The 15,269-nt window shown below is 45.8% G+C and overlaps 1 protein-coding gene across 1 annotated transcript in view; it reads right to left on the reverse strand.

The window, feature by feature from the left end:
• Positions 1 to 15,269, reverse strand: part of LOC126260828 (protein patched) — a 152,907-nt gene that overhangs the window by 20,637 nt on the left and 117,001 nt on the right. Inside the window, exons 4-7 of the mRNA XM_049958215.1 lie at positions 13,735 to 13,804; positions 13,544 to 13,647; positions 13,292 to 13,406; positions 4,587 to 4,679 (exon numbers count right to left, since the gene is read on the reverse strand). Of these exons, the coding sequence (XP_049814172.1) occupies positions 4,587 to 4,679; positions 13,292 to 13,406; positions 13,544 to 13,647; positions 13,735 to 13,804 (382 nt within the window). The remainder of the gene's footprint in view (positions 1 to 4,586; positions 4,680 to 13,291; positions 13,407 to 13,543; positions 13,648 to 13,734; positions 13,805 to 15,269) is intronic.

A 15,269-nucleotide genomic window follows, 5' to 3' on the forward strand; every position in this document is an offset into this window, starting at 1 on the left:
GAAACTCAAGTTCCTGTCGATCCTATAATTTTTCAATTTAATATACACAAGGCATGACCAGAATGCCAGGTAATTCATTTTTTGTTTGTTTGTATGCGTATGTTTGCAGTTCTAGTATACATTGAAATCATCACACTGCAATACCTTACTAACGTGCCAAACATCATTGCACAGTCCACTAGTATAGTGGGGGTACGTATGAAAAGCAGTCTCAGTTTTATCACCTCAAAACAATAATGTTAAGTCATTCATTTTTTATTTGTTTGCAGGTGCATGTCTACAGCCATAGTGCACTTTATACACTGAGGTGACAAAAGTCATGGGATACCATGTTGGATCTCCTTTTGCCTGGTGTAGTGCAGCAACTTGACATGGAAGTCCCCTGCTGAAATATTGAGCCATGCTGCTCCCCTGCAGAAATATTGAGCAATGCTGCCTGTATAGTCATCCATAACTGGTTGCACAGGATTTCGTGTATGGACCGACCTCTCGATTATGTCCCGTAAATGTTTGACAGGATATATGCCAGGCAGGCGTTCTGGCTGGACAAATAATTCACTCAAATTGTCCAGAATGTGCTGGGTCTTGGCTTTGTGGAGTCTATGCCACACTTGAATGCTATCATCAGCTCTTACCAACTGAAATCGGGACTTATCTGTCCAGGCCATGGGTTTTCAGTCATCTAGGATCCAGTCGGCATCGTCATGAGCCAAAGGCGCTGCAGGCTATGTCGTGCTGTTAACAAAGCCACTCGCATCAGTCGTCTGCTGTCATAGCCCATTAATGCCAAATTTCGTCACACTATCCTAACAGATATGTTCGTCGTACGCCCCATTTTGATTTCTGCAGTTATTTCACACAAGACTGCTTGTCTGTTAGCATACACAATTCTATGCAGATGGCTCTGCTCTCGGTCGTTAAGTGAAGGCCGTCGGCCGCTGTGTTGTCCGTGATGAGAGGTAATATCTGAAATTTGGTATTCTCAGTAAACTGTCGACACTGTGGATGTTGTATACTTAATTCCCTAATGGTTTCCGAAATGAAATGTCCCATGCGTCAAGATTCCACTACCATTCCACGTTCAAAGTCTTAGTTGCCGTCGTGCGGCCATAATCACACTGGAAAGCTTTTCACATGAATCAGCTGAGTACAAATGACAGCTAAGCCAATGCACTGCCGTTTTATACTTAGTATACGGATTGCTACCGCCATCGGTATATGTGCAGATTGCTATCCCATGACTTGTCACCTCAGTGTAAAGACCCTCGCCACAGTACCGTTGCACGCCGCTGCAGAAGCCAAACAAAATGTCCACTTTATCAATCGGCTGCTTCGCTTCTTTTTCTGGCTCCTCTAGCGTCGAGCTACGGTACTGTAGCGCAGGGAGTTCAATGTGTAGCTGGAATGCAGACATATAACTTTACTTTTCGAGGTCGTAATTAAAACTTATGACTACTCGTATATAAATTTTGCCTCGTAGGCTTTTTGTGTATAAAAAATGTCGAGCTGCACCATGGTTCAGCTGCCACTGAATTCTAAGCAATGTCATTGTCCGGTAACTATGGAAACTGAATCAACTTTGTGCTATAAACCAAGCTAGGAGCGACGCAACTGGGAAGGGGGCAGCAGACCACCGACTCGGACATGCCAGGTGGCGGCCCATACCTTGCATTCTCGGCCTCCGCTCACCTACCTGCCGCTATTGTCACGCGGTGATACATCAAGCTACCCACCGTCGGGCCGTATTGTGTGCTGACTGGCGACTGGCGGCCGTACTTCCCATTACGAGCGGAAAAGTGTCCCACAAAAGCAGTCCCCGAAATTGAGATATCCGTGGGGCTGTGGCTTCTCGCGACCACACAAACTCTGCCACGGTGCCTTTTAAGTTTCAAAGGGAGGGAGAGTCGCTCCTCGTCCTTCTCTGGACCTGTGACGAGCGCAAACTGTGGAATTTTTGCCAGGTGTCGTATGTCCGCCGCGTCTTTCACCGCCTATTCCCGCATGGTGCACTCTGACGAAAGATTTAAGATGTTCAGAGTGTCAGATACAGTTTCTGCAATCCAGTTCCAGTTGCCAGCGCTGTTGATTCAACACACCAGGCGATTCTGGAAAAAAAGCATGCACATTTGGAGGTCATGATCTATACACAGTGTGTCTTAGTTCCATGAAGACTGTTGCTATGAAAAATAAAAATTATGGATTACGTTCAGAAAGTCACTATTTTTGTTCAAAATAGTCTCTCCCTGAATCAAAACACAGCTGAAATCGTTTTCAAAGTGTTTTCAAATAGCCACTGTAGCCCTTTTTCGGAGGTGCATTTAGTACTACAGGACAATTTTCGTCAATGGCTTTAATTGGATCATAACGGTGTCCTTTTATTACCAGCTTCAATTTGGGAAACAACCAAAAGTTGGCTGGGGCCAAATCCGGCGAATACATTTGGTGATCCAAGACTGTGATCCATTTGCTGGCTGAAAAAAGTCCACAATCTTCGCTAGTGGGATGGGGTGTCATCATGGAGGATTAACCAGGAACCTGCCTCTCGGTATTCGGGTCGAACTGACGAATTCTCGCCCAGAAAAGTTGGAGGACCCAAAGCGCTTGATGTTGCCTCACTGCTCCATTGCCGGTGAGCGTCAGAAACGTACTGTTCTTACATTCGCGGCCAGGATTCCTGCTGCAGCTTTGAATTGTACAGCTGTTTTTGAAACTTCAAGGATCGTAACACCGCAACTCGCCACGAGACATCCCTGCAGTTTGGAAATTCACACAAGCAGTCGTACCGTAATGGTACACACTGTGCCACCCCGTTTACATGAGGCTCCCAGAAACAGATTTCGTGAACCGATTTCCCAGTACCGCTTCTGGGTGGTCATATAAAAACTTCAAAATCGATTTTAGAAATCCGCTTCTGGTTGTCGGTTTTCCAGTTCCGCAATCTATTTTCGCTCCCATGTAAAGGCAGTCGGTTTTGAAACGTGCTTGGGCTGTCAGGTTTCGTCTTGTTTTTGAAAATTTTCGGCTAATATGGACGGAGTGGTTTCTTGTATAGTGAAAGGTAAGTAGAAATTATTAAGCTAAAGCTGTTTACATCTCGCCTAGTTGAAGAGAAATAGCGATTGTGTTGACTAAATCAAACTGTAACAGCTGTTTCCCAGGAACCATATTTAACTGGGCTACAAAATCCGCTTCAGACCTTATCGTGTAAACATGACAGCGAAAAACTGTTTCCGAAATTGAGTTTTCGTATTTCGGAAGATGTGTCGCATGTAAACGTAGTATGTAAGACATAACTGAAACGTTATAACCCTACTCACGATTCAATCGTTCAGTGAAATACTGTGCCTTGCAGTTATGTTTCACTGTGGACTTCTTGTATTTAGACACCACTCGAACTTTATTAAGCCCGGTAAGACCATGGCTGACATCCTACCCCTGTAGTTGTGACTGGATTGACCAGTAATTGTTGCCGCATTTTTTTTCATACAGGGTGGAATAACAGTCGGCAGGGTGTTAAAAAATACGTAGGCGGTGGCTGCACGCCTGCGATACGTGACGCAATTAGTACTTTAAATTTCCCGCGAGCATCTGCTTTTTCCGGAAGATACAGCGTCAATATTGACCTCGTCCAGAACGTCTACAGGTAGAGAAATATAGCCTGAATTTTAATAATTGTCTCCGATCCGACAACATAGACAATAGTAGTAAGAGAGGTGGAATTCGTCTGAAAATGAGAAACATCAAGAAGTTAACGATGAATGGATTGTTGCAGTGAGAAGCGCCTAATTTGACGCTAATTTACCCATTAATAGCAGATATCTGTTATTTTTTAGTAGAAGTAGAATCAGGCAGCAACCAGAGGGAATTTGCAACTAATGTTGCAGATACACTACTTTCATTGCTGGTATTTCCACTCCTGCTTTATGATATATAGTTAAAGCCTTATTTAACAAGCTATTGTTCGTCTCTCGCGGTCCCTAGAAAAGATCTTCACAAATCGAACAAATCATGCCTCACCACACAACAGACGTATTATTTCAGTATCGGTTTGAAGCACGGTGAGATGGATACTGACTAGCAGTGAGTGTCCTAGATCCATTTGTCGTGAAATCTCAAACTGTGAGTTGCGCCCCATCTCAGATCCTGGGTATGCTCCTGTGCACAGTGTTGAGAAGCCTGGAAACCTATGGTATCTTTACATGACAGTGGTATATATTGATCCCGTTTTCTGCTGTAGTACGTTACCCAGCGTTCCCATCGCGTGAATTAAGCAAAATCCCAACAACACAACTGAACTCAACCTCGAAACATTGCGCTTGAGACAAGAAATCTCGCTAGTTATTATTACCAAGGAACTATCAGAAGCAATGGCTGGAACCTTAGTTATAGGAATACTCGCTCTGCAACGATTCTCCCCTGCGAAAACTAGCATTTCGTCAATATCGTACCGCTGTCGAATACATATCGAATGAGTTGCTGATCTGCCACTGCTTGTAATATTTGGCTACGGAGCTGGTCGCGGTACAACGCTTGATAATTCAAAAGACATTATTTTGCAAGAGAGCTCCTAACACAGTGTGGCTTACCTGCCTCGTCTTCTTGTTAGGCGCCGTCTCTGGACACTCGGGGTCCAACGGGTTGAGGCAGGGCTTCTCCTGGTAGGCGCTGCTTATTCCCGCCTGTAACACAAAGCCGATAATTAGGCACCTCGGTCTACACACAAGTGCAGGCTTACTCAAATTACACTGATCTCTCGTTTACTGGCTGCAGCTAAATCATATTACAATCTCTCCGTCTATAAAAATCTTGTTTTAGTTGTGCCATACCAATACATAATGTACTGAATAGCAGATGGATTTATCACTAACCAACACTAACTTGTAAAGGTATTTTATGCAGAGTGATTCAGTTTTATCCATTCACGATCCAAACAGCATTCCTTTCTTTAACTGATGGGGATTTGGTGCTGTTATGAGCATTCAAGATCACTGGAGATTGTACATTGGGAAATAAGTGGACAAATGTAATGCCACCAAGCGGCAAACGTTTCTCCTGTGACCACTGACAAACGCATGTAACTGTGCCTTTAATCACTGAATGTCGACCCTGTGTCAGTATTCGATGGTATGAGTACGATAAATTTTCGTGTCTGAGCCTAAAAATTTAATGTCTTTGAGGCCGAAATCGATGGGAATTTTGCAAGTAACTGATAAGTAGTTTATGATGAAGTGCAGGAAACTGCAGTATAAGATGAGTAAAACCAGTTGGTGGCCTGAAAATAACAGATAAAAAGGGATGCGGACCGGAGATCAGTATGAAATGTATCATCTCGTTCCACAGTCCCCTAGATTAACAGGACTGCGTCAGATGGAAGTTTTAATGTGGCCCTCGCGTCTAGACAGCATGTATTCATGTGACGATCGAGAGACGATATTGTTTGGAATGCGATTAAATATTCTTTGTTTGCCTGGGAAAATTAATCAGTAAACTAGTTTGAAAAGGATTCGTAATGAATTAATCCGAAAATTCAGATGAGTAAAATCGAACTGATATCGATGATATTCAGTAGCCACGTAGAGAAAGTTGTGTGTCGGAAATTAATGTAAATGGGGAATTTGTCAAGTGGAACCGCTAATTGGAGTAACGTGATTTCTCAGTTGGGAAATGAAGTGCAAGCTGAAAGTACAAATCGAGGTTGTGAGGTTCTGCATTGCCGTAATACGCTTTCATGAAGCCATAGTTCTCAACAGTTCTAAATAAATAATGTTGGAAGGTATGCAGTTTTGCGGACACCGCAATTATAACGTAACCGGCATGCACAATGCTTCTGCGAGAGCGCATTGACCTGAAAGAGCGTAGCCACGGTAATACAAAGGGAAACGTGGAATGCCTTGGCATCAGTTAATGAGTGTTTCATTGAAATTTAGTGGGATTTAGGAATTTCACCGTCTTAACGTTACTTGCAAACCGGGAACAACGACGAACAAACGCCAGCTATTAATTTATGGCCTGATCATTTACGCCTGCTCCATAGATGTCCACTACAGCGGTGGCGGGAGCTGGGGAGGGAGGAACACCCATCCCCCTCTGTGGAATCTAGAATACAGATTTATTTAAATTTATTACAGAATTCTCAAACGTTTCGAGAAGTGATGTCCTATAATTCCGCTACAGCCCTCTTTCAGCCAGTTGTAGCATTACGTGGCTGATCGCAGTGAAACAATACTGATTTACACTGTTCAGTCTCAACATTACGACCACCTGCGTAATAGCCTGTATGTTCACCTCTGGCGAGGATAACAGTGGCGAAGCGTCGTGGCATGGAAGCAATGAGGCCTTGGAAGGCCGCTGCAGGGAGTTGACGACACGGAAGGAGGGGCGATGAGCTCTGATGCCACGTTCAGTCACATTCCAGACGTGTTCGATCGCGTTCAAGCCGGCCGAAGTGGCCGTGCGGTTAAAGGCGCTGCAGTCTGGAACCGCAAGACCGCTACGGTCGCAGGTTCGAATCCTGCCTCGGGCATGGATGTTTGTGATGTCCTTAGGTTAGTTAGGTTTAACTAGTTCTAAGTTCTAGGGGACTAATGACCTCAGCAGTTGAGTCCCATAGTTCTCAGAGCCATTTGAACCATTTTTTTGATCGCGTTCAGGTCTGGCGAGATGGGAGGGGCGGGGGGGGGGGGGGGGGAGGGGGGGAGCACATCAATTGGCACTCGCCATTGTGTTCCTCGAACCACTCATTCGCACTCCAGGCCTTGTGACATGGCGCATTATCTTGTTGGAAAGCGCCACTGCCGTCGGGAAACATGATTGTCATGAAGGGGTGTACGTGGTCCCAACACTGGCACATATACGGGTCGTCTGCTGTGGAGGCCCATCGTTAGGAGTGCTCGGTGCACTGCCTAGCATTACTCTGATGTTAGTTCCGCCACAGTTCGCCGGCTGTCCTGTTTTAGCAGACTGACCAGCCTACGATGTCCGACTTCTGTAATGAGGAATGGCCGCCCAACCTACGACATCTGGAAGTGGTTTCACTTTGGTTACGTCACGTGTTGATGACCGTCAAAAATGGTTCAAATGGTTCTGAGCACTATGGGACTTAACATCTCAGGTCATTAGTCCCCTAGAACTTAGAACTACTTAAATCCAACTAACCTAAGGACATCACACACATCCATGCCCGAGGCAGGATTCGAACCTGCGACCGTAGCGGTCGCGCGGTTCCAGACTGAAGCGCCTAGAACCGCTCGGCCACCAGGGCCGGCGATGATCCTCACCACAGCACTCCTCGATCAACCTACAAGTCATTCAGTTTCCGAAATGCTCGTGCCGAGCCTCCGGGACATCACAATCTGCCCTCGGTCAAACTCCGATAGATCGCACGCATTCCCCATTGTAAACATGTAGAGCACCTTTACTGATTCGCCCGGCGGATTGGTGTCGAGGTGCGGCGAATTGGCCAGTCTGTGGATGGTTTTTAGGCGGTTTTTCATCTGCCTCGGCGTATGCGGGCTGGTTCCCCTTATTCCGCCTCAGTTACACTATGTCGGCGATTGCTGCGCAAACAAGTTCTCCACGTACGCGTACACCACCATTACTCTACCACGCAAACATAGGGCTTACACTCGTCTGGTGTGAGACGTTCCCTGGGGGTTCCACCGGGGGCCGAACCGCACAATAATCCTGCGTTCGGTGTGGGGCGGCGGAGGGGTGAAGTGGACTGCGGTAGTCGTCGTGGGGTTGTGGACCACTGCGGCTGCGGAGTTGACGGAGCCTCTCCGTCGTTTCTATGTCCCCGGTTCAAAACCAATACAATACCTTTACTGATACTACATGCACAGTGCTTGTGTCCGACTAGCAGTCACTCCTCGCCAGATGACGCTGCTTTTCCGTGGTCTGCTAATCTGAATCTAATAGGAAGCGTTATTTAGTTAATACCTTCACCGTGACGCGTACAGTAGTCGAAAATAGCACCGTAACGTAACAATGTGAGCTGCTCGTGGGGGGGGGGGGGAGGAGAGGTGCCAATGGGGCGCACCCTCCCTAGCTCTCAGCGAAGATAAAAAAAATACAACGTAGACAGGAATTTTTTTATTTCAAGATATTGGTTTACGCATGTTTTTAACAATGGCAGGAACTAGAACATTTTTATAGTTGCTTGCAAATTAAAAATACTCCAATGTCTTGCCCCCCCCCCCCCCTTACAACTACCGTATGGGCGCCCGTGTCAGCTGCTGAAACGTTTTCCAATCAGGAATGCTTAGCACAAGCCTATATGCGGATGACTGTTCAAGACAGAGAATGTCGTAGGGTCGCTTCGAGGTACCGCTTGAGTACGACCTACAATACATTCCAGGTGCCTGATGCGGTCCAAGCCGTTCATCGCAGGGCTGTCCACCAAAAGCTCTTAATTGTTCTCCTTCGGTCGATGGCCGTATCCGTTTGATGTCTCCGTCTCTCTCTTTTTCTTTCTTTCTTTCTCCTTTCTTCCGTCGCTCCGCTTTGCTCCCTCCGGATTTACAGCGGCGGTGCGCGCGCGGGAATTCCAGAGAGGAGAGGGCGGTCCGAGACAATTGCGTTATTTATGCGTGGCGTGCGTGCCCAGGCGGCAGCCCCTGGGTGGTCCGGGCTGACAGCAGCTACCTCCGCGGCCGGTGGGCCGCTCTCAAAATACACGCCGCTGAGCCAGTCTGAAGGCCCGGCGGACACGCAGGGGGGCTGTGGGCTGAGCACGGCGTTTACAAAAGGTCGCCTCACAGCTGCGCAATGACACGCTTACAGCCTCGACTTTACTTTCATCTCGAGACAGCGTCGCTGCTTTACACTGCGGTGACGAAAGTCATGGGACAGCAATATGCACATATACAAATGGCGGTAGTATCGCGTTCATAAAGTATAAAACGGCAGTGCTTTGACGGAGTTGTCATTTGTTCTCAAGTGATTCATATGAAAACGTTTCCAAATTGATTATGGCCGCACGAAGGGCATTAACAAACTTTGAACGCGGAATGGTAGTTGGAGCTAGACGCATGAGACACTCCGTTTTGGAAATCGTTGGGGAATTCTGAGATCCACAACAAGAGTATTCCGAGAATACCAAATTTCAGGCATTACCTCTCACCAAAGACAACGCAGTGGCCGTCGGCCTTCACCGAACGACCGAGAGCAGCGGCTTTTGCGAAGCGTTGTCAGTGCTGACAGTCAAGTAAGACTATGCGAAATAACCGCAGAAATCGATGTGGGGACGTACGACACGTATCCGTTATGACAGTGCGGCGAAATTTGGTGTTAATGGGTCATGGCAGTAAACGCCCGACGTAAGTGACTTTGCTAACAGCTCGACATCGCCTGCAGCGCCTCTCATTGTCTCGTGACTATATAGATCGGACCGTAGATGACTGGAGAACAGTGACCTGGTCAGATGAGTCCCAACTTCAATCGGTAATCGCTGATTGTAGGGTTCGACTGTGACGCAGACACGACGAAGCATGAACCCAAGTTGTCAACAAGGCACTGTGCAAGCTGATGATGGCTTCATAACAATGTGGGCTGTGTTTACATAGAATGGACTGAGTCCTCTGGTCCAGTGAACCGATAATTGACTAGAAATGGTTCTGTTCGGCTCCTTTTAGATTATTTGCAGCAATTCAGGGATTTCACGGAATTTTTATGGATGACAGTGCGCCATGTCACCGGCCACAATTGTATACGACTGGTTTGAAGAACATTCTGGACAATTCGAGGGAATGGTTTGGCCGCCCAAATCGCCCGACACGAATCACGTCGAACAATTATGGGAGGTGATCAGTGCGTGCACAAAACCCTGTATCGGTAACAGTTTCACAATTATGGACGGCTATAGAGGCAGCAGGGTTCAATACTTTTGCAGTGGACTTCCAACGACTTGTTGAGTCTACGCTACGTCGAAATGCTGCACTACGCCGGGTAAAAGGAGGTCCAACACGGTATAACAAGGTATCCCATGATTTTTGTCACCGCAGTATGGTCGACTGATACAACGGAGCGAGGCGGCCAAGCGATTTCCCTTAATTGCTCGATGCCAATGCTGGTATGGTTCCCACGAAAAGGACAAAGTCCGTTTCCTACTCCATCCTTCACCACTACAAGTTTCTGCTGTCTCTATAGAATGATTTATATTATTTGGCATCTGACTTTTCAGGTCCGAAGTTGTGACGTTTTCGCGAGATGTACTATCTTTAGGCAAGCGTCACGGCGCCCCGCGGCGGTAGAAAATCGATTTAAAATATCTATCTCCTGAAAAAATGACGTAAAAACTCTGAATTTCACGAATGGCTAATTTTCGAAGGGCTGTAAGCGGTAACTGTTTGCGAACAAATTGACTGAGAAGACTTGTTCTATCAAGTCGCGAAACAGCATCAAATTGGCCTGCAAAAGATGCGCGCCGTCCGAGATTTTAGCTAAAATCGAACTTTAATATTAAAAACCCCTTGTTGTTGGACTAACAAAATTTAAAACTGATGTTTGTGTAAATTTTGACTCGTTCTTTGTCTTCCCTTCTATATTTACCCTTACGAGCACAGCAGATTCGTAGTTGAACTGAAAACGTAATTAATTTCCCCACTAGTCGACGTCGGAGCCAGTGTCTTGCAGCATAAATAACCATCTACTGCTTCCCGTGGAGTGCATCCTTAAGGTGCAAGATCCGGGTTGTAGACTGGATGAGGAAGAACAGTCCAATGAAGTTAACAAAATTTTTTCTCTCATTACTCTCACGGGAAAGAATACAATAATAATGTTAGGGAAATAACCAACGAAGCTGCTGGCGTATGAGAGCGAGATGATATTTAAAAATTCGCGCATGCGCTGCGCTTATGTTGCCTTTTTGTTTAGGCCAATTTAAGGGTGTTTCTCAGATTGCTAGGCCAAGTGTCCTATATGAGATGTTCATCTCGACCTCCTCTACACTGTTGTGGTAGATGTAAACAGTTATCGTTTACACTCAGTATAGCGCCCCTAAGCTTGTCAAAAACTGTTCTTCATTTGAGTTAGTAACAGAGCTATATTTACTTTTACTTTATTTTGTTGAAGCGGGCGAAATTTTTTGGGAACTTACTATGTCAGATCTCGAAAACTATTGAACTCGCTGACATACTCTTATGATAACCAAAATACCTCGCTCAGCAATGGATCTTTCCAAATTTTAGTATCGCATAGTGTTTGCTATGTACGAGGGGCGTTCAATAATTAATGCAACACATTTTCGTTCTCGGCCAATTTCGATTGAAAGAATTCGGAATTCGTTGTGGGACATCGCAGAATATTCCCGCTTCAGGCCCTATAAATTCGTGAGTTTCCAACAGGTGGCGGCGTCTGTACTGGAGGTGCGCTCCAATCAGAAAGCTGTCACTGAGTTTCTTTTGGCCGAAAACCAGAGGATCGTAGGAACTTGCATAATGTCTGCGGAGACTTGGTAGTGAACAAAATCGCGGTGAGTCGTTGGGCGAGGCGTCTGTCATCTCCGCAATAAGGTCGCGCAAACCTGTCCATATCCCGCGTGGCGGCCCGCCGCGCAAAGCTGTCGCTCCTGCAATGTTGGAACATGTGGACACTCATTCCAGGTCATCCACGGATCACAAACAATCACCTTGCTGCTCAACTGGATGTGGCTTTTGGTAGTGCTGACACACTCGTCCAGCAGTTGGGCTACTCACATGTGTGTGTATGCTGGGTTCCTCGCCACATGACCGAAGACAATAAAGAGCAACGAAGGACCATCTGTGCGGAATTGCTTCCATGTTACGAGGCTGTCGCGACAATTTTTTGTCGAACATGGATTCATCAATTCGGACAGGAAACAAAACGAGAATCCATGGAGTGCCCCACACCTCTTCTACGAAGAAAAATTTCAAAGCCGCACCATTAGCCGATAATATCATGGCGTAGGTCTTCTGGGTCTGTGAAGGGGCTATTCTGTTTAGGTCCTCCCTCGTGGTGCAACGATCAACTCTGAAGTGTATTGTGCTACCCTCAGGAAATTGAAGAAACGATTGCAGCTTGTCCATCGCCACAAAAATGCAAACACACTTTTCCTCCTCCATGACAACCCAAGTCTGCGCACCCGAGAGAAGCTGAAAAAACTTCATTGGACAGTTCTTCCTCATCCAGTCTACAGCCCGGATCTTCCACCTTACGACTTCTATCTGCTTGGCCCAATGAGGGATGCACTTCACAGGAAGAGGTACGCGGTTATTTATGCACAAGACACTGGCTCCGACGTCGACCACTGTGGTGGTACCACGCGGGCATACAAACCCCCCGCCCCCCTAGTAATCTGGCGTAAGGCTGTCGGATTGAACGGAGATTATGTTGAAAAATACGGTTTTGTAGCCAAAAGAATGGGAAATAGTATGGTGCATTGGAATCCTGAAAAAACCAAGATACTTTCAGAAGAAAATGTGTTGCATTACGTATTGAACACCCCTCGCATAAACCTCGGAAAAGTCATTTTTTCAAAAATTTCTCAATATTTTTATTCGCAACAATATAAAGCCTGAAGACTAACTCCTAGCAAAAATGACATAAAAATTTTGTAATTCATGTATAGCATAGATCTCTATATTGCTAATAATTATGTCAAAAATATGTTCTTAATTTTAATTAGGGCCAGGAATACGTTTTTCCTTGAGACTGGCAAATTTACGCTTCCAGAAAAGTTACTTGTAAACTGCCAGGCACAATGCTTTGCACAGCGCGGTGTGTGTGTGTGTGTGTGTGTGTGTGTGTGTGTGTGTGTGTGTGTGTGTGTGTGTGTGTAGAGGGAGGAGGCAACAAAATGACAGCTGAAAAAGCCAGGCTACCATTGCCCATAATGCTGGCAGGATTTTTCCAGTCAGTATCTGTCAAACGTCAACTAATTTAAATAAGCCTGAAAGTCCTCGTAGTCGATGGGATGTCACACCTTAATTTTCCTTCCTTCGGCTATTATTAAGAAGCTTTCTTCCAAAATATTGGTAGGAAATGGAAATATATTTAAGAAGGCCAATTTTCACTAAAGATGTCATATTTTTTATACGCTGTTATATCATAGCTAGCCAACAGGACACGCTAAAGTCGTGGAGCAGCAATAGGGAGATATTGAAGCACGATTTACATGACACTTCATTTCCAAAACTGTCACAATGTCAATTAAATGAAGCGTGGCACCTCTAATATACTACATAGAACGTCAGTCGGTGCATTTAAAATAATCGTCCGACAAAAAAATAGATTCGTCAGTAACCTAAAAGAGAAGTAAAACAATCGTACTTACTCTCTTCATGTATCCTTCCAGCGTACCGAAGTGGAAGTTGAAGTCGAACGATTTCATCTGTTCAACTAATTTCTGTGGGTGCAAGTTCGTCCACCGAACGTTAGATCCGATGACCCTGTAAGAAAAGGTGAAAAAACAAAAAAGGTTGTCATGAGTGATGCGCTAATTGCAGGAACACTTCCTGATTAATTTTTTTAAAATAGAATAGAGTTTAACATGGATCGAAACGAGATATAGGAAGCAGTCACTTACGGAATGGTAACGGGGTATCCTGGTTCTGGCCCCAGCAGTTTGGAGCCTTCCCAGAAGCAGTCCAGGGGAGAGATGAAGGTGCACGGCATGATGTTCTCGAATATCTGCGCAACAAAACGGCAATAAATGTTGATCCTGTTCCTTTCGCAGCACAACCGTACAGATGACAAGAACGGGAGAAATGCACGTACCTGCTCAATGTAATGCTCTTCAAAATCTGGCACACTGGGCGAATAACACAGATCTTTCAACCTCCACGTTCTGCAACAAGAAGGAAACGAGGCATTTCTCATCAGGCGTACTTGTAACCGAGACTGCGATAAGCATGAGTAATAACAAATGGTTCAAATGGCTCTGAGCACTATGGGACTTAACATCTGTGGTCATCAGTCCCCTAGAACTTAGAACTACTTAAACCTAACTAACCTAAGGACAATACACACATCCATTCCCGAGGCAGGATTCGAACCTGCGACCGTAGCAGTCGCGCGGTTCCGGACTGAGAGCCTAGACGAGAATAAGTCTTGGAAGACCCGAGATACGTAATGCGAAGAGATTCCATGAAACAAATAATTGTTCGTTAAAAGCCAGTGAAGAAGATATTTAATGTTGAAGAAAGGAATGAAGAGCGTACTGTTCCGGAGTAGGGTGGCTACCACGTATGACTGCAATGCGGAGGGCCTAGGTTCAGTTCGCGGAACTACCAGAGACTTTCCTCTTGGTAGATAGACTGGAACAGGGTCACCCAGGCTCGTGATGCCAATTAAGAAGCTACTTGGCCGCGTAGTAGCTGCTCCAAGGTCAGGAATGCAGACGACGGCAGAGAAATCGGTGTGCTGATCCCTTACCCCTCCATCCTGCATCCGGATGATGCCATTTGGTACGGGGACATGCTGCATCACGCGGTTCTCTGTGCCTGATCAAGTTGGTAAAGGCTTTTCAGACTGGAATTTCAACCCCGGTCCTTTTGGGAAAAAAAGTACGATGCCTTACATCTCCCAACAATAAACTTCATACGTTCCTAAACTTGTGATTGGGAACTATAGCTGCCACGTGACAGCGAGTATACACAAAACACCTTTTTCCTTTTTCATCTCCTTTTCTATACAGCATATTTTACTAATTGCTATACCTACTGATACGGTATTTGTGTAGCTGTTTTGAGCCATTTCTGTAGCTGTTTTGAGCGTCTCACTTGTGTAATCCTCTACTCGCTGCTCAACGGAAATGCTGTGCTTTTCAATTTAATTACCCAATCTGGCTCGAATTTTTAATTGGCGCCGCGTATTGATTGCATTCTAGGTTCAGACCAGGTTGCATTTCATGTCACTGCATCTTCATTAATTTCATCCCCATTGCTGTGTCGTCCGAACAAGACACAGCCAGGGCAAAAGCACCACAGGCGCGCAAAGATGCGAGCTGGTGGCAGTGCCACAGACTCGCCACTTGCGCGAGTTCCACCAGCGCCACGGGCGGCGCTGAGGATGAAGATATCGACTTCGCCTCGGACAATTTCCGGTCCAATGACAGGACAACAACGGACAGAAGCCTACTGGAAAATGGAAGAGCAGCTCTCGCCCACTTGGTTATACATCATCAACAATGATTCAAATGGCTCTAAGCACTATGGGACTTAACATCTGACGTCATCAGTTCCCTAGACTTAGAACTACGTAATCCTTACTAACCTAAGGACATCACACACATCCATGCCCGAGGCAGGATT

Source organism: Schistocerca nitens, chromosome 5, assembly GCF_023898315.1.
Source record: "Schistocerca nitens isolate TAMUIC-IGC-003100 chromosome 5, iqSchNite1.1, whole genome shotgun sequence".
In the NCBI taxonomy this organism is placed as follows: Eukaryota; Metazoa; Arthropoda; class Insecta; order Orthoptera; family Acrididae; genus Schistocerca; species Schistocerca nitens.